The sequence below is a fragment of the Rattus norvegicus genome, chromosome 19 (genome assembly GCF_036323735.1).
Source record: "Rattus norvegicus strain BN/NHsdMcwi chromosome 19, GRCr8, whole genome shotgun sequence".
Taxonomy (NCBI): Eukaryota; Metazoa; Chordata; class Mammalia; order Rodentia; family Muridae; genus Rattus; species Rattus norvegicus.
In genome coordinates this window covers 13,222,501-13,245,738 of record NC_086037.1, presented here as the reverse complement: position 1 = coordinate 13,245,738, position 23,238 = coordinate 13,222,501, and the positions used below count along the sequence as shown (strand labels likewise).

The following is a 23,238-nucleotide window of genomic DNA, read 5'->3' as shown; positions in this document are numbered from 1 at the left end:
TAATCTTTTTGGACATAGAGGTTGGCCAAAGGGGTTGCCATCCACAGGTTGAGGGCCACTGGCTTGAGTCTCTGCAAAGAAACAAAGAGCAGAACAAAGGCCTAGCACAGATGGGAGTGGTCTAGCTGGGTCCTGGGAACACAAAGAACTTTGCTGTCTTGCTCATCAGTAATGCCGTGAGGATGGACACCATCCTTTTCCAGCCCAACACAATGACAAGGACACTGAATTCTCTTTTAAATTAAGAACAATTTCTTCTATTTCTCTCCCATTCTGAGATTTTTTTTTCATATCAAAGTCATTAGGAATGTGCTAGACACTAGCTGAGTCCAATGTCACCAACATCCATTTGCAGGCAGAGGTTAGGATCACCTTTCAGCTAACCTGGGCAGAATCTGACCTGTGTAGCCCAACATCTGTTTGCAAGTGCACAGTGCTCAGCGTTCAGTGTGGACATTGTGAACGAGTATACGGATGGGTTCATGAATGTGCAGCCCTCCCCCCATGCCTTGTATTTCCCAAGGCTCTCTTAAATAAGGGGCAAAGGGGTCCATAGAAATGGCTGCTTAGTTATAGATGAGGGGTGAGAAGAGAGCAGCTTATTCTGAGCTTCATCCCAGCCCTTAGTCAGCCAGGATTTTGCACTAGGAGACTGACTTGGTGAGATGTGTGCTGTCCTTGGCTGTCATCCATGGCTGGTACAGTCTTTAATGGCAAGCTCTGGGTAGCTTCCTCAGCTGGGGGCCATTGATGGACTGTGGAAGTGATTTTCTCTGAGGTCCAGGGCTGTCGGCCATCACTGAGGGAGGAGAGTTGCTTGCTTGGGAAGAGAGAAACCAGTCCTTATGTTGGCATTGCACAGATGCTGCCCCACTTGGGGTTTGGGGGTGGGAGGATGAAGGTAGGGACACAAGGCTGCTGGGTGAGAGGGCCAGGCAGGGGCTGCAGGTCCCATGGGTGCCATGGGACAAGGGGAATCTGGGCAGGGAACCAGCTTGAAGCGAGCTGAGTCTGAGAGAGGAGGTAGCATTCTGTGGGTGGCACCAATGTGGGCAGAGCAGTGGGCGTCAGTACAGGACCCTGTCAGGAGAGACCAGAGGGGAACAATGAACCCTAACGTTTACTGAGGACTGTCCCTGCTCCCTCCTAGGTACCCCCGTGACTCAGGTAGCCGGGTAGTGTGGCCAGCTTGTTCTGCCTTGCCTGAGACTTTCAGCCTCCCGTGTGACCTAGTTGAGTGCAAGGTCACCAACATTCATTTGCAGGCTGAGGTCAAGAGTACCTTTCAGCTAACCTGGGCAGAATCTGACCTGCTGCATTTAATCCTCACAGCATGAAGAGCAACTATGTGCCTGGGACATCGTCTTAGTCCTCAGAGCTCTTCTTCCGTAGCAGTCCATGAATAGAATGTTCCAGATCTCAGTCATTTCATCTTTGCCCAAACTTTAATACTGACCTCTAAGGGGCAAGGCAAATCTTTTATGCCACCCTGTGATGTGGGATTTGAGCTGGGGTATAAGACTGGGCAGTCTGCTTTACAGCTGAATGCCCAACCCCTGTGTTTTATACTTTACCCCATGACACTGTTTTGAGAACTATGAAGTTTTATACAAGTGATAAAACCACTCCTTCCTGTCACTCAAAGGGAGAGCCAGCCAGACATTTGTTCTAAGTTCCTGTCTTCCTTCCTTGACCTTCCTACTTCTAGAAGGATTTCCATTGTGCTTGGTACTGTAGGCACTTCCCTCGGGATTTCCTCGCCTCAGGGCCTGGTTGAGATGCTCCCAGATAACTGTCCCTCTAGCTCCACTAAGGACTGGGTCACTCACAAGCATGTCCATGTTTGAGGGTAGGGCCAGGCTGACCTCACCAGGCTGCTGTGGGGCACTGAGGCTCCCACTCTTCTCCTGCTTCCTCCACTTGGCCCTCTGATTCTGGAACCAGATCTGTGGTCAGAGAAAGGAAATGGTGTTTGTAAAAGAAATACAGTTCAACTATTACCGCTCCCATTTGGTATCTCCCCCCGCCCCCAAATGCAGAACATTGATATCCGCCCAAAGAATGAGTGCTTCACTGTAACTGGGGGTGGGGGGAAGTTCTTTGCATGTGAGGTCTGGAGACTTCAGAGAAGAGACAAGAGTCATAATCTTTAGAGTGGAAATGGGGTAGGGGATATTCATGAGTGATAACCGAGAAGCCCTAGGTGGGGTCTGCGGTGATCAGAGCCTCAGGTCCTGTTAACAGTTGCCATGTGGGAATGTATGTCAGACTCATTCAATTTCCAAAGTGAAAATCATGATATTTAAAAAAAAATGAATCCCTTTGCATTTTCAAATGCTGTGCAGGCCAACTAAAACCCATCTGTGGGCTGTTTGCCATCAGCAGGTAACCAGTTTACAACCTCTGTGGGCCACTTGGCATCTCTAGGTTGAACATTGGCAGATCTCTGCACCCGTGGGCACCCTGATGGTGTCTGACATGTGGCCATTTGTACTTGGTGATTCTGGGGAGGCAGGTGTTGGAGTCTAGACTTGATTGCAGACACAGGTGCTAAGCACTCTGCTGGAGCACAGTTCCAAATAGGGGGGGGAGAGGGGAGCAGGGCTGGGCTCCAGCCAGAAGGAAAGGAGGTTGACACAAAGAGCAGCACATCGGACCTCTGCTTTGATTTTGAATGAAATTGAATGCACTGTATTTAAAGAAAAAAGAAGAATGTAGAGGACTTTTTATTCAGTGAGAGTGCCAACAGAGTTATAGTTGGATATGACAGACTCTCTCATGTCAGCCTAGGACTTGTGACACTGAATGTGCCTAAAAGAGTGCTCTTGGGGGTTGGGGATTTGGCTCAGTGGTAGAGCGCTTACCTAGGAAGCGCAAGGTCCTGGGTTCAGTCCCCAGCCCCGGAAAAAAAAAAAAGAAAAAAAAAAGAGTGCTCTGGGTCTGGCTTGGAAGGGACAAAGGGCTACTGTGTCTCTAAGCATGGACAAAAGGAGTGGGTACTCGGGGTAAGGAGATTATGGGTGTTAGGTGATGAAACCTTGTCTCTAACTGTAGATCCTAGGGATGTCTACTCTGCTTACACCCAGGGGACACGGATGCATTCCGTACCTAGGCTCGCCAACAGGACCCTGATAAGCTACACTGCCATTCCAAATGTTGGAGCGGCCCCCAAGCTGAGGGGTGATCTACACAATTTTAAATCATTAAAGAAAGAAACCAGAAGAAGAACAGTATTTTTTTTTTAAACACCCGCAAATTGTACCAAAACCAGATTTCAACACTCGTAAATCAATGTCACCGTGTTCACTCTTTATGCCTTGGGTGTGGTTGCTTTCCGGCCACAATGGCAGGGAACATGGGTCTCTCTGACAGTGACTGTGTGTGTAGCAAAACTCAAAGTGATAATCTTAGTAAAAATGTTGGTGGACTCCAACCAACTGTGAGGTAGATAGATAGTGTGAGCAACCTTTAGGAAGCATAAATAAGTTAGGAGATGGGGCGCTGGTACCCACCCACTACATTGCCACACCACGGCGAGGAGACTCATTCTTAAATGAGGTTGGTCTCATTGCTTAGAAAGTAACATTTGGCTGTGACGTCAACCCTCGAGATAAAACCAATGGCAGTTTCAGTTGAGGCAGTCCCGGAAGGCTGAGGACCCAGCACGTGACTGGCTGGAAGGTGGGTGCTGTACCTGTACTCGAGCTTCGGGCAGGTTAATCCTGGAAGCCAGCTGGGACCGGACATGGATGTCGGGGTAGTGGGTGAAGTGGAAGAGCTTCTCCAGCTCCTGTAGCTGCTCTGTGGTGAAGGTAGTCCGAACTCTCCGCTTGTTCTTTCTTTCCTCTGTAGAAGAAAGCATTCAAGTTGGGTCAGCGACCTTGACGTCAGCCCCTTGAGGAGATATTCATATTGCTTTGTTCTTTCTTCTCCAAACCCATGGCCACTGCTGAGTCTTGGTCCCTGGGTTCTTGGAATTGGAGCTTAGCAACATTGTTTTCTAGAATGATCCTCTCTCTACTCCACAGTGAAGTCAAGTTAACCTTCTAGAAAATTCTCTGATTCTGGGCCTTTGATTTTGGTCAAATGCCTTTAAGAATTACCCACTTGACTGACCCTGGACTCTGACCTCATAGGTAACAATGAATATCCTAGTAAGAGCACCAGTGGAAGGGGAAGCCCTGGGTCCTGCTAAGACTGAACCCCCAGTGAACAGGATTGTTGGGGGGCGGCGGCAATGGGGGGAGGATGGGGAGGAGAACATCCATAAAGAAGGGGAGGGGGGAAGGGGGATGTTGGCCCGTAAACTGGGAAAGGGAATAACACTTGAAATGTAAATAAGAAATACCCAAGTTAATAAAAAAAAAAAGAATTACCCACTTGTCTACTTTGGGAGATGGCAAACCATTGCCTGCAGATTGAACCCTGCCTACTGTATTTTTAAATAAAGTTTTATTGAAACGTAGTTCTACGTGTTGATTTTTGTACTATCTCCTCCTGCTTTTGCATTATAATGGTGGCATTGAGTCATTGCATCTGAGAGCATATGGCTGTAAAGACTGAAATAATTACCATCTGGCCCTTTAGAGAAAAAGTATGCCAACCTTGGCTTAAAAAGTATAGTCTGAGTGTGGCAGCAGCGGAGCCCGGCCAATCTGTCTCCAACCCACCTGTCTAGCTTCAGTTATATTCAGGTCTGCCTCTGCCATTGTGGGGCCTACCCAAAAAATGAAAATGTGAGTCCTTTGTTCAGAAAAGAGCCAAGGGCTCTTTCCTTAATTTTCTAGATTGTCACTATCTATCGTGGGAGGGAGTTATCCATCTATCCATGTATCTGTCTGTCTGTCTGTCTATCTATCTATCTATCTATCTATCTATCTATCTATCTATCTATCCATCCATGTATTATATGTAAGTATGTATACATGCCTGTGTATGGTGTATGTATACATGTGTGTGTGCCCATGTATACTCACACAGAAGTTAGAGGAGGACAAAGGGTGTCTTGTTTACAATTTTGTATAATAGTCCACTTAACAGGCTCTCCCCACTGATCTTGGAGCTAAATTGCCAGCCAGAAATCCACAAATCATTCTCCTGGTTCTGTCCCCAGGGGTTACAGCTGTGTACATAGTTATATACTGCCTTTTTACACGTGTGTTGGGGGAGTTGGACTCAGGGCCTCATGCCTATGCAGTAAGTGGTCTCACTTACTGAGTCATCTTAGCCCTCACGGTTGTCTTTTAATTTGCTATTTAATTTTGAGAGAGACAGATTAAATGAGAACACAGACTGAGTATGTTAGTCTTCCCAGGGACCTGGGAGTTAATTCAAAACTTTGGGACATAAATATTCGGTGGAGAGATTTGACCCCACCCTGCGACTTGGCACATGACCTTAAATATCCTGGAAGCCATACCTTAGCCAACTCCTTTCCAGAGTACAAGTAAGTAGGGACATGGGAGAGAGGACCAAGAGCCTATCTTGGGGCAGCAGGAGTGGAAAGGATGGTGAGTGGAGGCGCCATGATCTGATATCCTGGGATTTGCTTAAAGTCTCACTGGACTTCTAAAACACAAATTTTTACCTAAAATTGCTAAGAAGTTCAAGAGAGTGACCCTTAGTTCTACTTGTGGGACTTCTCTCTGGGCACAGCCCTCTATGGAACCATGGTGGGTCCTCATATCGGCATAGTCAATTCTACCCCCATTGCTCTGCCAACCTACATACCCAGCCTCATTCCAGTTGCTCAACTGCCCGACTTTGTAGCACATCCTATAGCTATTTCCTCTTTGGGACATAAATTCAGTCTTAAAAAAGATCCAAATACTTTAATCTTTGGCCTTTACTTGACTTTGCATGCATAGAGTCCAAGGATTGACATCAATGGATGGGTCTCAACATAGAAAAGGCTCAAAGTAAGTATTTTGTCTATAAGATATGATAGGAACAGTATTTGTAGTGACAAAGACTTAGAAGTCCCTAAAAACTTTGTAATAGGTAATACCTACTGCCTTAACTATTCCATATTCCACAGACAAACTATTCTTTTAGATGATAGAGCAAACCGGCAATAATATCTAAGCAAATGTTTGAAAAGATGAATAATCAGAAAGGGTTTGTACATAGAGAGACAAAGTGATGCTATTAGCTACGATTCATTATTTCACGATGAGAGACGTATACCAAAGGGGCAAACAGAACCAGCTGTGCCTGTGTGACAGATAGAAAAGTAGTTGTTGAGGCTGGACAGGTGGCTCAGTGGCTAAGACTGATTCCTGCTCTATCAGAGGGCCGGAAGTTTGCATTCTAGCACTTACATTGGGCATCTCACAAATGCATAAAGCTCCAGTTCCAAGGGATCTGGCTCATCTTCTGGCCTCCATGGGCACACACATAAACATCTGTCTACACACACACACACACACACACACACACACACACACACACACACCCCAGTAAAAAAAGAAAAAAGAAGAGTAGTTTATTCACTCGCTCCTTCCAGGGAGATCTTTCAGAAGGGAAGACTTGACCAGCATTGTACATAGCGCCTCATGGAACCAAGCAACAGGAGATGCTGGTGGAATGACCAAACTGTGTGTGTTGTTTTCTGATCAGGGCTTCTGAAGATGGAGCTGCAGTAATCTTAACTGGGACTATTACAGGAGTGTAGAAAAAGCACAGACTCTCAGCCCCAATTGTCTTCACTTTCAGGTTATGATGGAGAATGCAGTGCCTCCTGTCCAAGCAAGACTTATACTCACGCTTGGAGGACGCAAACACACTGGGGAGGCAGCCTGTATTTATCTGTCTTGTCTTTCTGGAGAGTGAACCTCTCAAAAGCAGTAGTGGATTTCAGATTAACTGAGCGACCAATACCTGGGGAGAGCTTCATCAGTATTTGCTCCAAATGAATAACTTGGTTTGAAACCCACACGACAGAGAAGACATTTTTTGAAAACTAGGCCTGAAATTTTATAGAACTTCTGTTGTCATGTATCAGGCAGAAGACTGATGAGAGCTGCTGTGGCCTAAAAGGTGAGGCGGAATCTGAATTCTAAAGAGGAACTGGAGTAGGTACTCCGTGAAAATTGGTGGTAGTTTAATAACTGAATAGACCCACTAACTTTCCTTTTCTTCTTTTGGCAGCTCCAGTGTATGGAGGGAGGTGGTGCTTGCCAGCAATCCTGCTGTTGGTGAGTGGTAGAGACCACACTATGAGATCCAACCTCTCTCTGAGCTTACCTCCACTACTTGGCACATTTAATTCCCTCTCTGTGCCTGCTCTCATGGTCTGTAGGGTGAGGCAGAAGAGGCAATGAATGATAGACGACTAATGGTAAATCCATAACGACCTGGGATCCTCTCTTGGTTGCTTGCCTGGGACCCTTTGCGGAGGAGGAAAAGGGCACACAGGGGTGGGTACTTTCCTTTTTCAGGATCAACCATGTTGTCTCCTCCATTGTAGGAATAAGATGGTGTGGTCTCACCCATCCCCAGTGCCCTACCTTTTTTGTTAGTTCACTTTTAAAATCTCTTCGAAATGCTTTTACTCCTCCACTTACTGCATTTATTTATTTATTTATTGATTGATTGATTGATTGATTGATAGGTGATAGGTGTGTGTGTGTGTGTGTGTGTGTGTGTGTGTGTATGTGTGGGCATTTACTAGTGTGAGGATGTTGAGGTCAGAGGATGATTTGTAGGAGAACAGGTCTCTTAAAGATTAAGCTCAGGTCATAAGGCTGGGCAGTAAGAACCTTTTCATCTTGTTAGCTGTTGTGTGCTGCTCTGGTCTGGTAGGAGTCTCCCTTCTGCTACTGTCTTCCTCCTTTTCCAAGTCTACCCTACTTTTAAGTAATCGTGATGATAATAATAATAATAATAATAATAATAATAATAATAATAAAACAATGATGATCATAAAATTAATACATTTGTTATTATTTTGAGACAAGTTCTCATGTTGCCCACACTGGCTTCAAACCCACTACATAGAGCAAGGAAGGCTTTGAACTTCTGATTTTTCTGCCTCCATTTGTCCTTGGAGTAGAAGTGGCCCCAAATTCATTTTTAAAAGATGCTATTCTTTGTTTAGAACTGGCGGCGTGTTTAGTAATAATTGCTTCTTTCCCTGGAGAGATGTTAAGAAAGGATTCCATCCAACTTCAGCATGGCAAACCAATAAGTTTGTTGGGGTTACTCACAGGAGCATAGGTGATTCTCAAGCCAGATGAGCCACTGGGAGATTGTACCCTTGGAAATGGATGGTTGATCTTGCACCCACATCACAAAGACCGTAGTCCCCCATTCCACTAGCACCCTGTAACACCGTGTGCAACTAGGAGGGGATTAGAATCTTAGGTGACAGTGATCCTCCTGCCAGGGGAGGAGGGATAGTCACAGCCTCCTTGTCACCATGGACCCATCTGTCACTATACTCTACTTATTTTGATGCCACGACTGTGGAACAAGAACAAGGTATTCTTAGATCACCGTGACAGCTCTGCTTCATGATGGTGGAAATGCCCTCACTACAGCATGAGCCAAAGTCAATGGGAACTGAGGTGGGATCAAAGAGCAGGGTCACCACCGCCAGGAGCATGATGGATGGCTCTGTGCGCAGCTTCTAACAAGCACCATGGGTGTGTATGTGGGTAAGGAACCCTAACTAGTGAGGCTTAGCAGGGTTGTGTATGTTCACTCACTCATTTATTCATTCATTCATTCACTCACTCACCAATTTATTCACGTATTCATTCCGTCAGCATGGAGATGACAAAGAAGAATTCTATTTTAAAAAGCCATTGAGGGGTTGGGGATTTAGCTCAGTGGTAGAGCGCTTGCCTAGGAAGCGCAAGGCCCTGGGTTCGGTCCCCAGCTCCGAAAAAAAAAAGCCATTGAAAACACAAGAGAAAATTCTAAACTGTCAGGGCAGTGTGGGTCGAGAGACTCCTGGAAATCTGGAGTTGTAGAGTAGAGGACATTGAAGTCAGTGTGGGATGCAAGAGTAGAATACAGGAAACAAAACAACGCAGGGCTAGAAATAGGATGTGGGTTACAGCGAAAATGAGCAAATGCATTCACTTTCCTCAGAATGAAACTTAGACAAACAAGTATTGGCTTCGAGTTTTTTTTTGTGGGCTATTATTATTATTATTATTAAGGGAGACAAGGCTTTTCCCACTCACAGCAGGACTTTCTCAGTGTCATGGGGAGGCTGGATGAACAAGGGAAAGAATCTAAACCCTGTTCTAGTCAACACCCGACTGCTGACTGCATGGAAAGGGACTGACCGGGTACAGCATGGCTAGAAGCAGATGGCCTGTCATTGGCTTTGAACTACATATGCTTTGGATGGATATCTGTGTCTGGGAGATGATAATGGTGCTGGCGGTGTAATTAAAGTCTAATTATTCCAGTGATCGCTCTAAGAAGACAGATGGTACCTAAAATCCAAGTTCACGGGGGGGATGGAGATGGACCAGCCCACTTGACTTAAGGTTTCAAGGTCCTTCCCCCAAGACAGGATGTGGGGTTCTTGGGGGTATCAGTAGTCAGTGCTGATTATTTTCTTTTTATAACATGATTTTATTTTATTTTTTGTCCTTAAGTTTACTGTTTTTTTCTTATAAAGTTGTTTATTTTTAAACAAACAATATATTTTGATCGTATTCTTTCCCCTTCTAATGCTTGTTTTTTTGTTTTTTTTTAATACTTCCCTTCTTGGGAATAACCTCAAACCAGAGAGACATAACTGGTAGTGAGAGAACTCCAGAGCCAAGGTCACTCCCAATGACAGGGCTTCCAAAGAAGGCTAAGTCCAGTTGTGGGAGTGACAGATAGACTTGAACCCTAGAGTCAGGGAAACAAGTTTAGGACAACCCGAGGTTGGACATCCTGTCCTTAGAACTGTGTTGTCCCAAAGAGCAGCTGCTAGCTCAGAGTGGCTGTTGAAATTAAGCAAAATAGAGCATTCAGCTTCTTAGCCATGTATCTATAGCAGGACAAGTGTGGTGAGGGGTGCCATGCTGGACTGTGTAGCTGTAGCACAGGGCCATCACTGTGGGATGTTCTGTTGGACAGGACTTCTTCACTGGGTTGCCTGATCCATTCTTGAAGGAATCATGTTCTGGGACAAACTTTGTTTTTCCCCATTACAATATTATTAAATTGTCACTAATCTACAGGAAGGGAAGTATGAGATAGATGTGGTGCCAACTTTGATTTGACCTCAGTAGGATTCGCCTCTCTCTGTGTGCCTGGGAAGGAGGAAGGTGTCAGTGGTGGAAATGGTGTCAGTTGAGATTATCTGTTGGGGCGGGGTTTTCTTGGAGTTAACCCCACCATAGGGCAGGGAGAGAGAGAGAGAGAGACAAGCGAAGCATCCAATGGGATGGGTTGGAAAGGATGAAGGTCACCCACCATATACTGATAGAAGCTGCTAGAAGCCAGGAGGCCCAGGTGACAAATCAGAATGGGTCATTAGAGACAGAAGCAGGTACCAGAGGGAGAGCACTGTAGACATATTGTGGAGGGAGAAGAAGTTGGAACAGAATACAGCCTGTGCACCTTTGAAACCTCAGGGATTTTGTTCAGCAAGGCATTAAAAATCTGAGCCCGCTGAGGAAGTTGGTCCAGGCCCAGGATGAGGGCCTTCATAGCAGCAAGGGCTAGAGTGCTCTGTATCCCTGCACAGAGAGGACTAGGGATCATCAGGTCTCATTTTCTCAAGAAGGATGGGTCACTAGGTGGAGAATAAAGCAGTCTTTGGGTTCCTGGTCTAGACCTGGCATCTCCTTCCCAGGTTCTCGGCAAACAAGTCAGGAAGCCCAAGGCTCCATCTCAGCCCATCAACCCCATCTTCTGAGATGGACAAGAACACTTGGGGGGGGGGGGAAGGGAGAGGTGGATGAAGGCAGCAGGGACTGCCAGCTCTTCCAGGTGGCTCTTGTGGCCATTGTTTATTTTGGGAGCTGTGAATCACACATGAGTGAGTCTTCAAAGTGACTAGTCAGCAGAACTTAATTAAGACTGAGAGCTATTTAGCGCATCGATCATAAGAAATACACAATTTATGCAGGTGATTAGGCCATCTAATTATAAACCGATGTTTCTCTGCACTGGACTCCCTTCCCCTGATTGCTCCTTCTCCGTGGCTTGTTAATTGGCCCTGGCTGTGCAGCTAAAGGCTGAGATGGGGGTGGAGTGGGAGTGGGGGGGTCGGGTCTTTGCCACTGGGGGAAGGCTCTGGGAATCGGTCTGTCCTTGTCATTGAAGGCAATGGGTTCATCAAGAAAGAGACCTTGGGCAAATTTGCATCCCCCTGTAGGCTGGAAATACCTGACTTCACAGGAAGGCAGAGTACAGCCAGGAGATCCCCAGTGCTGATATGCACTGGCCTCCTCTCTTGAATCAGTCAAGGATTTCTACAGCTCTGTTTATCCCCACAGAATTGATCAGCTCTTTAACCTGCTAATCAAGGCTCTTCCCATCTGTCCTTTTTACTAATGGCTTCTCTCCCCATCCCTTAGTCACAGGATTGCAGCCATACATGACAACATCTGGATCCCCCTGCAATTGTCCATGGCCTTTCAACTTCCAGGTGCTCTTTACTGCTCCGTGTCTGTAAGACTCTGTCCTCCTTTGTCTAGCAACATACCACCCAAGCCTCAAAGCACAGATCTAGCAAATGTGTTCTTCCCTCCCAGGTCTGCTGTGACTCTCTCAGGAACAACACCAGAGATCTGAGGAGAAATGAGTGCTAAGTTTCAGTTTGCGGCGAGCAAACTTCATATTCAAAATTCTGTCTCAGTGTCTGTCACCTATCAAGGGAATGACAGCGATCACAGCTAGATGGCATGATGGAGGTGCTATAGTTACATTTCCCTGTATATTTGAATCTATATTTCTATTTTCTGCAATAAACACTTTTTTTTTGGTTAAGTAGATAACTGAAAAGAGGAGGACGGTGGGAAGGGATGAGAAGAAAGAACGCAACAGGAGGCAAAGGGAAGGGACCCTGGAGAAACCTGCCAGAACTGGGTTTGCTGATGGCTCCCAGTGATGACAGGTGACAGGCCATATGCAGATGGGCGTCTTCCGTATGTGACCTCCCTTTTATGACACTTTGTAAGTAGGACTTCATCAGACAGATTCACACATAGATACAGTACAAACACCATACGCATACCACATACATAACATATACATAACATATACATATACATATCATATAGCACACATACATATATACTTGAACATATATATCACATAATAGACACATACATATAAGCACTCTACGTATGTACCATATGTATACCACACACACACTTTATACACACATGCAAACATATACATACCCATACTCACCAGATAACACCTCATCTATATTACATCCACATATTACATATACCATACCACATACACCTTACCACATACATATACACCACACACATTACATACATAATACAGACATAATAATAATACATACATACAAATAACACCAATACACATGCATGCACACCATACATATACATTTAATATAAACCACGCACACATACACACACCACACCACATACTTAACACACATACACACATGCACATATACAAACATACATATAGACACACACAATCTCTCATGGTTTTCTCCATTTTTCCTTCCTTTCCTGTTAAAGGCAGTTGTCCTCTACTTAAGTGTGTGGGGTACCCTATCCAAAGTAGATTTGTTCTTCTACCTCAGTAGAGGTCTAAGTTCTCCAAGCATGGCTTTCAAAAATGTTCATACTTACAGGCCATGTGGGGTTGGTTTGGTATGGTGGTTTGAATAGGAATGGCCCCTATAGACTGATGTGTTTGAATGCTTGGCCATATTGAATGGCACTATTGGAAGGTATGGTTGGAGTAGGTGTGTTTGTTGGAGGAAGTGTATCACAGTGTGAGATCTCCTATGCTTAAGATATGCCCAGTGTAGCACACAGTCTTCTCTTGACTACCTGTAGATCAAGATGTAGCACTCTCAGCTCCTCCAGCACCATGTCTGAATGGACACTGCCATGCTTCTTGCCTTGATGATAACAAACTAAATCCCTGAAACTGTAAGCCAGTCCCAATAAAATGTTTTCCTTTGTAAGAGTTGCCTTGGTTATGGTGTCTCTTCACAGCAATGAAATCCTAACTAAGACATTTGGCTTTCAGTCTGCTTGCTCTTTGTCTCCTGTGACCTTGCTTGGCGTATTTAGATGGGAGTCACACTGAATTTGGTTGTTCCTTTCAAGAGACATACTTTCTTCTGTTCCTGTGACTGCTGAGCAGTCCTCTCTCCTCTCCCTGCTGAGACCATCTCAGTGCCAGCTCCTCTCTCACGCCCTTCTTATGCAGAGTTCATCGTTCCCCTCTGGGAGTTCTGATATCTTTCACCAGGTTCTCTTTTCTGCTATACTATGGTGACCAACTGTCATGACGTTCAAGGTCTGGTGGGATGAAAGCAACATCACAGGTTTCAGGGATAGAGTGACAGGTAAGTCCCATGTACTAATCAACAAACAGCAATGCCTCTTTTCCTTGCTGAGAAGTCACGTGTGTGTGTGTGTGTGTGTATGTGTGTGTATGTGTGTGTATGTGTGAGTGTGTATGTGTGTGTATGTATGTGTGTATGTGTGTGTGTATGTGTGAGTGTGTATGTGTGAGTGTGTATGTGTGTGTATGTATGTGTGTATGTGTGTATATGTGTGTGTATGTATGTGTGTATGTGTGTGTTATGTGTGAGTGTGTATGTGTGAGTGTGTATGTGTGTGTATTTGTGCGGGTGTGTATGTGTGTGTGAGTGTGTATGTGTGTATGTATGTGTGTATGTGTGTGTATGTGTGTGTGTATGTGTGAGTGTGTATGTGTGTGTATGTGTGTGTATGTGTGTGTGTATGTATGAGTGTGTATGTGTGAGTGTGTATGTATGTGTGTGTATGTGTGTGTATGTGTGTGTGTATGTGTGAGTGTGTATGTGTGAGTGTGTATGTGTGAGTGTGTATGTGTGTATGTATGTGTGTATGTGTGTGTATGTGTGTGTATGTATGTGTGTATGTGTGTGTTATGTGTGAGTGTGTATGTGTGAGTGTGTATGTGTGTGTATTAGTGCGTGTGTGTATGTGTGTGTGAGTGTGTATGTGTGTATGTGTGTGTATGTGTGTGTGTATGTGTGAGTATGTGTGTATGTGTGTGTGAGTGTGTATGTGTGTGTTTGTATGTGTGTATGTATGTGTGTATGTGTGTATGTGTGTGTATGTGTGTATGTGTGTGTGTATGTGTGCGTACGTGTGTGCGTATGTGTGTGTATGTGTGTATGTGTGTGTGAGTGTGTATGTGTGTATGTGTGTATGTGTGTGTGAGTGTGTATGTGTGTGTATGTGTGTATGTGTGTATGTGTATATGTGTGTGTGTATGTATGTGTGTGTGTATGTGTGTGTATGTGTGTATGTGTGTGTATGTGTGTGTATGTGTGTGTATGTGTGTGTATGTGTGAGTGTGTATGTGTGTGTATGTATGTGTGTATGTGTGTGTTATGTGTGAGTGTGTATGTGTGAGTGTGTATGTGTGTGTATTAGTGCGTGTGTGTATGTGTGTGTGAGTGTGTATGTGTGTATGTGTGTGTATGTGTGTGTGTATGTGTGAGTGTGTGTGTATGTGTGTGTGAGTGTGTATGTGTGTGTTTGTATGTGTGTATGTATGTGTGTATGTGTGTATGTGTGTGTATGTGTGTATGTGTGTGTGTATGTGTGCGTACGTGTGTGCGTATGTGTGTGTATGTGTGTATGTGTGTGTGAGTGTGTATGTGTGTATGTGTGTATGTGTGTGTGAGTGTGTATGTGTGTGTATGTGTGTATGTGTGTATGTGTATATGTGTGTGTGTATGTATGTGTGTGTGTATGTGTGTGTATGTGTGTGTATGTGTGTGTGTATGTGTGAGTGTGTATGTGTGAGTGTGTATGTATGTGTGTATGTGTGTGTATGTGTGTGTATGTATGTGTGTATGTGTGTGTTATGTGTGAGTGTGTATGTGTGAGTGTGTATGTGTGTGTATTTGTGCGTGTGTGTATGTGTGTGTGAGTGTGTATGTGTGTATGTGTGTGTGTATGTGTGAGTGTGTGTGTATGTGTGTGTGAGTGTGTATGTGTGTGTTTGTATGTGTGTATGTATGTGTGTGTATGTGTGTATGTGTGTGTATGTGTGTATGTGTGTGTATGTGTGTATGTGTGTGTGTATGTGTGCGTACGTGTGTGCGTATGTGTGTGTATGTGTGTATGTGTGTGTGAGTGTGTATGTGTGTGTATGTGTGTATGTGTGTGTGAGTGTGTATGTGTGTGTGTATGTGTGTATGTGTGTGAGTGTGTGTGTATGTGTGTGTATGTGTGTGTATGTGTATATGTGTGTGTGTATGTATGTGTGTGTGTGTGTATGTGTGTGTATGTGTGTATGTGTGTGTATGTGTGTGTATATGTGTGTGTGTGTATGTATGTATGTGTGTGTGTGTGTGTGTGGTGTCTACATTTCAAATGCTGCCACCACACAAACCTTGTGCCTGCCCCAGCTTCTACTTGTAATGGTGCAGTGGTGCAGGGAACAACAGAAGCTGAGAAGCCAGGGCCTGGGCCCCAGAAAGTGATTTAGAACTTACTTTTATCCTATGAGGGAATCCATTTTTTAGCTACTCTTTCTACCAATAACAGAGGAATAATCTAATGCTTCCTTCTCCTAAAATCTAGCCTGATTGTGTAGTGACCAGGTTAGAGATACCCAGAGTCACATGACTCTGCAAGCGGAGAGAGGAGCCATTTTGTCCAATAAATGACTAACAACTTTCCCCTTTCTAGGAATATTTGAAAAAAAAATCTCTATAGGAATATACTGTTGAAAAGAAGTGCGAAACTTCTGAACACAGAGAATACACAGGACCTGTGAATAATGAAAAGAGTCTTAAGATAGGGAGTCGTCACCCTAGTGTGATAGAGACAGATGAGTGGGAAAAGGACCCCACTCCCGACCAAACACATGCACTTCCATGAGTCTCTGGCCTTGCCTGACTAGTTTGAGGTGGCTGTATTATTGAACCTTGACCAGGAAGTCCCTCCTTTGTATCTGTTAGATTTGGGACTTTAGAGAGCGTTGGGACAGTCAGTGTACTAGGATGTCACTCTAGAAGCTGTTGGAAGTCACTTGGGGGGTGGGGTGCGGGTAGGGTTGCTAGTTTGCAGTGAGAAAGAGCCAAAAGGCAGAGAAGCAGCTAGAGGGATTGGTAATGTTAGGGTTGGGCTTCCAACACCAACGAAGCTGACAATAGATTTTGGCCTTCCCATGGCTCAGTGTGAAAGAATGTTTAATTTTCTTCAAGGCTGTACACACACACCTCAACTGAGGCATTTTTAAAAATTGTAATCAAAGAGTTCTCATTGCTATTGGCCATATACATTTTCCAGCATTAAACTCCAAAATGCTTCCTCATTCCTCTTGGAATACAAAACAGCAACATCCCACCCTTGTTGGCTTAGCAGACCCACGAGGGGTTGGTCTGCTTCCATGTCTTAAGCCTCATTGGTCTACCAGCAGCTCCCAGGGGCCTCTTCTCCCTTCTCAGTCTAGAGATGGCAAATTAACCATTACCTCCTCCAGAGGCCTTCTTCTAGGGGCGGGGGCTGGGAGAGAGTCTTTTGTTACAGTTTGCATCCAGACCGTCCCCCAAGCCTCACTTCCTGAAAGCTTGGCTCCCCGGCCTGTGGTGTTTGTGAAGTTCTTAAACTTTAGGAAGTAGTGACCAGTAGGTATTCCGTTCACTGGAGCTGTGCCCTTGAATGGCTGGAAGAGGCTCCTACTCTTCCCTTCTCTCACTTTTGCTTCCTGACTATGAGGAACATGGTTTTCTCCACCACATGCCCCTGCTGTGATGTGGACGCCATCATAGACCTGGCCAGAGCAGCAGGGCCAATAGATTATAGCTGAAGCCCAGGAAATGGTGAACCGAAATAATCCTTTCCTTTTCCAAGTTAGTTTGTAACTGTGGTACTGGTGATAAAGAGGTGGGATCCATGGGGTCAAGTGGAGGAGACAGGGCCATGTGTCCCTTGGAGGAAGTACTGGCATCCAGCTCCATATTTGCTCTGCTTTGAATATGTTGGTTTATACTTTGAACACTTGGTCCCTATTTTTCCAGGTTACTTTGAGAAGTTGTGGTAACTTTTAGAGGTGAAGCCTAGCAAGAGGAAGTATGTCGCTGGGATTTGATACCTTTGAAAATTATACAGGGTTCCAGATTTCTCTTTTTCCTCTGCTTCCTACCATGAGGTGAACAACTATCCCACCTTACATTCTTATTATCATGGTGTTATGCCCAAGAGCATGGGGACAAGGGACCATGAGTTGGATCCTCTCAAACTGTATGCACAAGTAAATCTTCCTTCCTGTAAGCGGTTCACGTCAAGCATTCTGTCACAGCGGCGTAAAGTTACCCAGATAGCATGTTCCCCTCCCCTGTCTGCTCTCATGGGAATCCCTGGGTTCACTTGTCATTTAGCCAAAGTCAATAATCATAAAGTGACGAGGGACACTGTGGTCCTTGGTCATAGGCTCTATCTTCAGGTGTCCAGGGAAGAACAGCCGTCTTTGATTCCAGGAAATGCAGAGAAGGAGGAGAAGGCTAATATCAAAGGGACAGAAGTGGGAGGAGAGATGAAAAGGGAAGAGGAAAGAGAAAAGAAAGAGGAAGGAGAGTGCGATAAGGGCTGTAAGCAAGAGACCCACCATAATGGAATACTGTGCCCCAAAGATATGTCCAAGTTCAAACTCTTTGTAACAGTGAGTAAGACTTTATCTGGATAAAAGCTCACCAGCAGGAGAAGAAACATACCAGGATCCCCTAGAGGCTAGGCAATCTGCCCAAGCCTACCACACCGAGAGGCTTAATCCACCGAGAGGCCTCGTCTCTGCTCTCCTTTCCCCACTGGGGTTAGAATTTCAGAGGTTCATCAGTTGAATAGGTAGACGTGACCTCCTCTTCCTCGGGCTCTGAGCCTCCAATATTGAGAAAGCCTTCTTCCTGACTGGGTGCTCCCTTGACTTTGGAGGATCCTGGATTTTAAAGGGTAGCCCCTCTCAAGAGGAGTGAATGCATGGTCGGGCCCAACATCCTTTCACTTAGGGAGACGAGCTTAGATGTTTCTCCAGATTTGGGATCTGAGAGGGTCCAACCTGTTTATCACGAGGGTCCCCGTGAGGATGAGAAGCTGGGGAACGAATCGTATTTATCCTCAGTCAAGGTGGGCAGTGCCTCTAGCTTGTCCTGAGAGCCTGAATGATAGGCCTGGTTTTGACTCTTCATGAACTTTACGTTTGAACATCCCCTTTCACCTCTCTGAGGCCCAGTCTCCTCAGAGAATTCCCCTGCACTCCTAGGTCCACTGGGGCTCCTTAGAGTACAGCTTTGTGGCCCTGCCCTTGTTCTTGTTACCATCTTGGACGTGGGCTTTAAATGCCACAGTTAATCCAAGCTCCCTATATGATAGTGATAAAGCGGTGGGAGCTGTGGCTATAAAACCTGCCATGAAAAATTAAGAGTGGAAAAGTTCATCTGGCTTATAGTTTCAGTGGGTTGTAGTTCACCATGGCAGGGAGGCATGGTGGAGCAGCCCAGGGTACGTGACACTGGGGTGGGGGACCCTTCACATTGTTATAGTCCCAGGCACAGAGTGAGAGGAGAACTTGGGGCCAGGAACCCAATCCTATTGACATATTTCTTCTGGCCAGGCCTCATCTCTTAAAGGTCTTATAGTTTCTCCAAGTAGTGTCACCAGCTTGGGAGTAAGCATTCAAAACATGAGCCTGATCCTGTTGGGGAGATTTCTGATTGAAACCATCACCTGAAGTCATGCCCTCCATGTAAGGTGAGACGTATGATCTATACATGTAAGGTGAGAGAGTAAGGAGCCTGTACCTCACTGCTGTTCTTTGGGGCTTCCCTATTTGGGAGGTTCTAGCCCAGAAGAATGACAGAACACAAGGAGCTTAAGGGCATTGGCCAGCGGCAACAAAACCCGAGCTGCATTTGGGCCTCCTCAGATGGTAGGGAGGGGCAAGGGTGATGGACAGGGTTGGCCTCCTCGCTCCCTTGTTCCCTTTCCACATGGCGTTGTGACTAGACATTCTGTAGAGAGGCAGTCTCTGCTAGGAAAAATGACCATCATGCTCTAGGGTTTCCCAACAGCTGACTTATTGTTGGGTCAGTCAAGGAATGCCAGAGCCAGGAACAACTTTATGGAGACTTATCTCTTCTCTTTCGTGTTTCTTTTGAGGAAACTGAGGCCCGGATGGGTGATTCGCTCTAGGTCCCCTGTGCATTGGTGCCACGTTTGGGCTTAGAGGTCTGTTTTCTTGAGCCCCTCCCCTACCTACACAGCGTCACGGATGTCTGTGGTTTACCTTTGAACTGGGTGCCATATTGGTGTCCTGTCCGCACCAGTGTCCGCCTCATCTTTACTTTTTGTTCTGCTCAAATATACACACTTGGAAAGAAATTCTCCTATCCTGACCACCACAAAACTAGCACCTTTTGACACCATAGGGGGCTAGGATGGTCATAACCACAGAAATATTGACATAGTAGCTTTATACCTGAGATCCCTTAAAGTCATAAACTGCTGAATGACCCCAGCCTGAGGGTTGGGAAAGCTGAGTTTTAGAAGGGTCACACGGATTTACATTGCGCTTAGAAATAGTCCCCGAGCATGGTTTTAAGGCTTCTGGGGAGAAATGCTAGTGCTAGGAGCTCATGCAGTTTTAGTTTTCTCTCCTCTTTTGGGTTTTCCTTTTTCTAAGTGGGCCTCACGCATGTGACTATGAGCTAGAACAAAGGCCAGGCGAGTGCTGTGGGAGCCACAGGGTACCCACTAATGCTGTGGTTGTTGTTTCGGCCAGCACTTTCTGGTGTCTGCTCCGACTTTAGCAGGAACATACATATGGAACTTGTTACTATCCTCAGTGGAGGCAGAGAAAGAGCCGTCTCTTCTTATCGGGATCAACGGCATCCCACTCTCTCATTGTGATGGTGAGAGTGGAATTCACTTAAACAGCTGCAGCAGAAGAGACCTAGGTTTAAGACCCCCGTGAACTGGCTTCTGTGAATCCTCAATTGACTGGAAGATACCAGTGAACTTCTGAGAGCTGAGCCCAAGGCCCTTTTCTGTCAGGGAATAAGCCAGCTCCCCTGCTGTTACTGCTAACATCCCTCCTGGGTCTTCTTTTTGCCTGTAGATGAGCACTGCCCCGGTGAGGAAACTCTGCGGGAGACTGGCTGGCAGCAGGGCTCTGTGGGGAGGCAATGCTGTCTGTCAAGGACTCCCCTGAGCTACCTGCCCAGTATTTCTTAGATGAAAGTGTGGAAAGGGGAAAGACCTAGATGTAAGATACCCCAGGCTTACAGACTCCTGACCTGGTCTGAGATTTTATAAGCACCAACAACGCCCCCTCTCACTCCACCCTGCATTCCCTGAGCTGTTTCACAGAGTGAGGCTGAGATCAGAGAGGACAGGGACTCCCCTAAAGTCACACCAGGTTAAGGTAGGACAGACACCTTCCGCTCTCTAGCTCCCATACCCTGCGTGGATGCTGTCTTGAAGGAGAACCTGACAACCACCTGCTCACTTATTTAGGTGCATGCTCTCAGGTGACTACAGAATTGGGTTTGGGGACCCTGTGAGGACAGACCCTCACAGAGCTTCAGCTACTAGAAGCCATGCAGGCTGAACACAGCTCACGGGGAGAATGTACTAGAAACAAGGGTTTGGGGTTCCAGGCTCTGAGTTCAGATTGCGACTTCAAGCTTTCTAACTTGGTAACATTGTGGATTTTCTTATCAGTCCACTTATCATAATCTCTGCCCAAGTGAAAGGAAAGTGCCTACCACCTGGTCAGTGCAGGATGTGATTGATAATTCCAAGCCATAGCCTGGTCACAAGAACAAGCTCTGAGCCCCTGCACGTCACAATGGCCCGAGTCTATGGGCTTCTGCACTCTGAATACTGAAGTTTCATATTAGACTGAAAGGTTTAAAGAGCGACTGGTTTAGAACCTACTATCCCTTTGGATGTCACAGCCCCCTATTTTATTGACAAAGATCATTTGAGTCCTCCCGCTTCTCCCCCAAGACCACAGAACAAAAGAAAATGGCTAGAAATCACTTACCTTGGGGCTGATCCTGTGTGGGCTTCTCCAACTTAGAACCTGAGGTAGTTGTCTGCCTGGAGTCCCCACCACCAATGCTTTGTGGTCTGGGCAAATTTCTTCTTTCTGTGGGTCTCTTCAGAATTGCCTCAATGGAGAAAGACAGGCCCAGCTTCTCTGGGGCCTCACAGTATCCTGAACTCTTCTCTATGTCCCTCTGGATGGTAGGACCTGCCATAGCCTGATCTGAAGGCTGCTGGGAGGAACACTCTGTGTGTGCCTGGGGCGATGCCAGCAGAAGGTGGTATATTTTCTTTCTGGAGTTTCTGGGGACCCAGAGGGCACACAGAGGTGGTGATTGGAGATCCTGATGCTGGGGGACTCTGGCACAATTCCTTGAACACAGGGACTTCCATGGACCTCGAACACCTCCAAGATTAGAAAGTGGCTTTTAGCAGAAGAGCTGGTGGGTACTTGTCCTGTCTCCACAGGTCAAGTTTTCCAGAGAGGGTCTTCTTGGAGGTGGAGGCTTTCACAGTCACCAGCCTAGGCAAAGATCCTGAGCTCAAGGATACCAGAAAACAAAGAAAGAAAAAAAAAACAGCGGAGTTGGTGGGATGATATCACTGCCTAGAGATTTGGAGCCAGCATCCACCTTTGTCCTCTCTCTGACTCGTGTCCCCTTCCTGCTGGCCTCAGGCAGTCCCTGGGAAGCTAGGGTGCCACCTATGGGTTCTTCGTGGCCAAGTGAGCCCTGAGCCTCTTCTCAGAGGCCCTTCTGGACTTCCTCAATTCAGCTTCCAGTCTCAAGAGTCAGACTTCCAGGGCTCCTGTACCTCTGCAGATCTTCAGCAGAGGTTAAGGACGATTCTGGGTCACTGCCAGGTCTGTGCTTGCTTTCACCTCAGGCCTGTGGTCTGACTCTTCTCCACTGGTCTTTATGCTGTTCTCCTCTTCCCAACTTTCAGTCACATACTAAATTCTTTAGTCACCCGTTTCTCCTTCTTTTGGGGTCCTTTCTACTTTTTTCCTGCTTGATTGCCCTTTACCTGTCTCTGAGACAGCCCCGAAGACGCCCTGTCCAATAAACTCCAGGCTCGGAGCTGACAGTCACTGCTCTATCTTGCCAGGAATTCCGTTCAAAGAAATGTGTAACCCAGGAGGCGGGTGGGCTGATAAGGGAAACAAGTCCCCACCCCAGGAGATGGGATGGGATGCAGGTGTTTGGTGGAGAGCTGAGGGAATCGGCCAGGATTGGAGGGATCGATAGGGGATGCCAAGCAGAGGCGTGGTGTTGAAGAAATGGCCAGGTGCAACAGAAGAGCAGAAGGTGGGGGAGGAATGGCCAAGGCCCAGTCAATGTGTTTATACAGCTCGGAGAATTTGTGGGATTTGTAAAGGCTTAGAGGCTGAGCCCGGGTGTGGTGCACAGAGGCTCAGCCACAGGTAGTCCCTCACAGATGTGTGTTTCTTGGCTTGCCAGAGTTAGAGCAGGGAAGGCATTCTAAAACCTGTGAGAGTTATGTGGAGAAACTGAGGCTCAGAACAAAGGGATACAGGGGCTGGAGTGACAGGAGGAACTTAAGGATCGTCCTGGGAAGCCTCAGGGTATATTACAACAGAGAATGGCTAGTGCCCTAACCAACTGTGAATGTGAACTTCTTGTTAGAATGCAGACCTCTTCACAAGAGGAGGAGGAGGAAGAGGAGGAGGAGGAGGAGGAAGAGGAAGAGGAGGAGGAGGAGGAAGAGGAAGAGGAAGAGGAGGAAGAGGAGGAGGAAGGAGAGGAGGAAGAGGAGGAGGAGGAAGGAGAGGAGGAAGAGGAGGAGGAGGAGGGAGAGGAGGAGTTAGAAGAGGGAGGACTTCCCTGAGATGGGGAAACAGGTGAAGAGGTCCTGTTCTAGGAGTAGGTCTCCTGGAAGTGCCAAAATCTCTGGTTTAGCTGGGAGAGATTAGGTTCTGCAGTGATCTACAGAGACTTATGCCAGTCAGGCGAAGCAGGGATTTTCCAATAGTGAAGCCACCATCTTCTGATTG

The 23,238-nt window shown here is 46.2% G+C and overlaps 1 protein-coding gene across 3 annotated transcripts; it reads right to left on the bottom strand.

Annotated features, from left to right (window-relative positions):
• Positions 1-232: 232 nt before the first annotated feature.
• Positions 233-22,905, bottom strand: Isx (intestine-specific homeobox). 3 transcript variants are annotated; one of them, XM_039098196.2, is made up of 4 exons: positions 21,223-22,905; positions 3,695-3,846; positions 1,866-1,946; positions 233-1,080 (listed from the first exon to the last, which is right to left on the bottom strand). In XM_039098196.2, the coding sequence occupies exons 1-4, from the start codon at positions 21,437-21,439 to the stop codon at positions 844-846; spliced, it is 687 nt and encodes a 228-aa protein (XP_038954124.2). In that variant the 5' UTR covers positions 21,440-22,905; the 3' UTR covers positions 233-843. The 3 variants fall into 3 exon arrangements, with proteins under 3 accessions (XP_038954124.2, NP_001387928.1, NP_001387929.1); NM_001400999.1 differs by having other exon boundaries at positions 238-1,080; positions 1,830-1,946; positions 21,223-22,354; NM_001401000.1 differs by having other exon boundaries at positions 238-1,080; positions 1,871-1,946; positions 21,223-22,354.
• Positions 22,906-23,238: the final 333 nt, after the last annotated feature.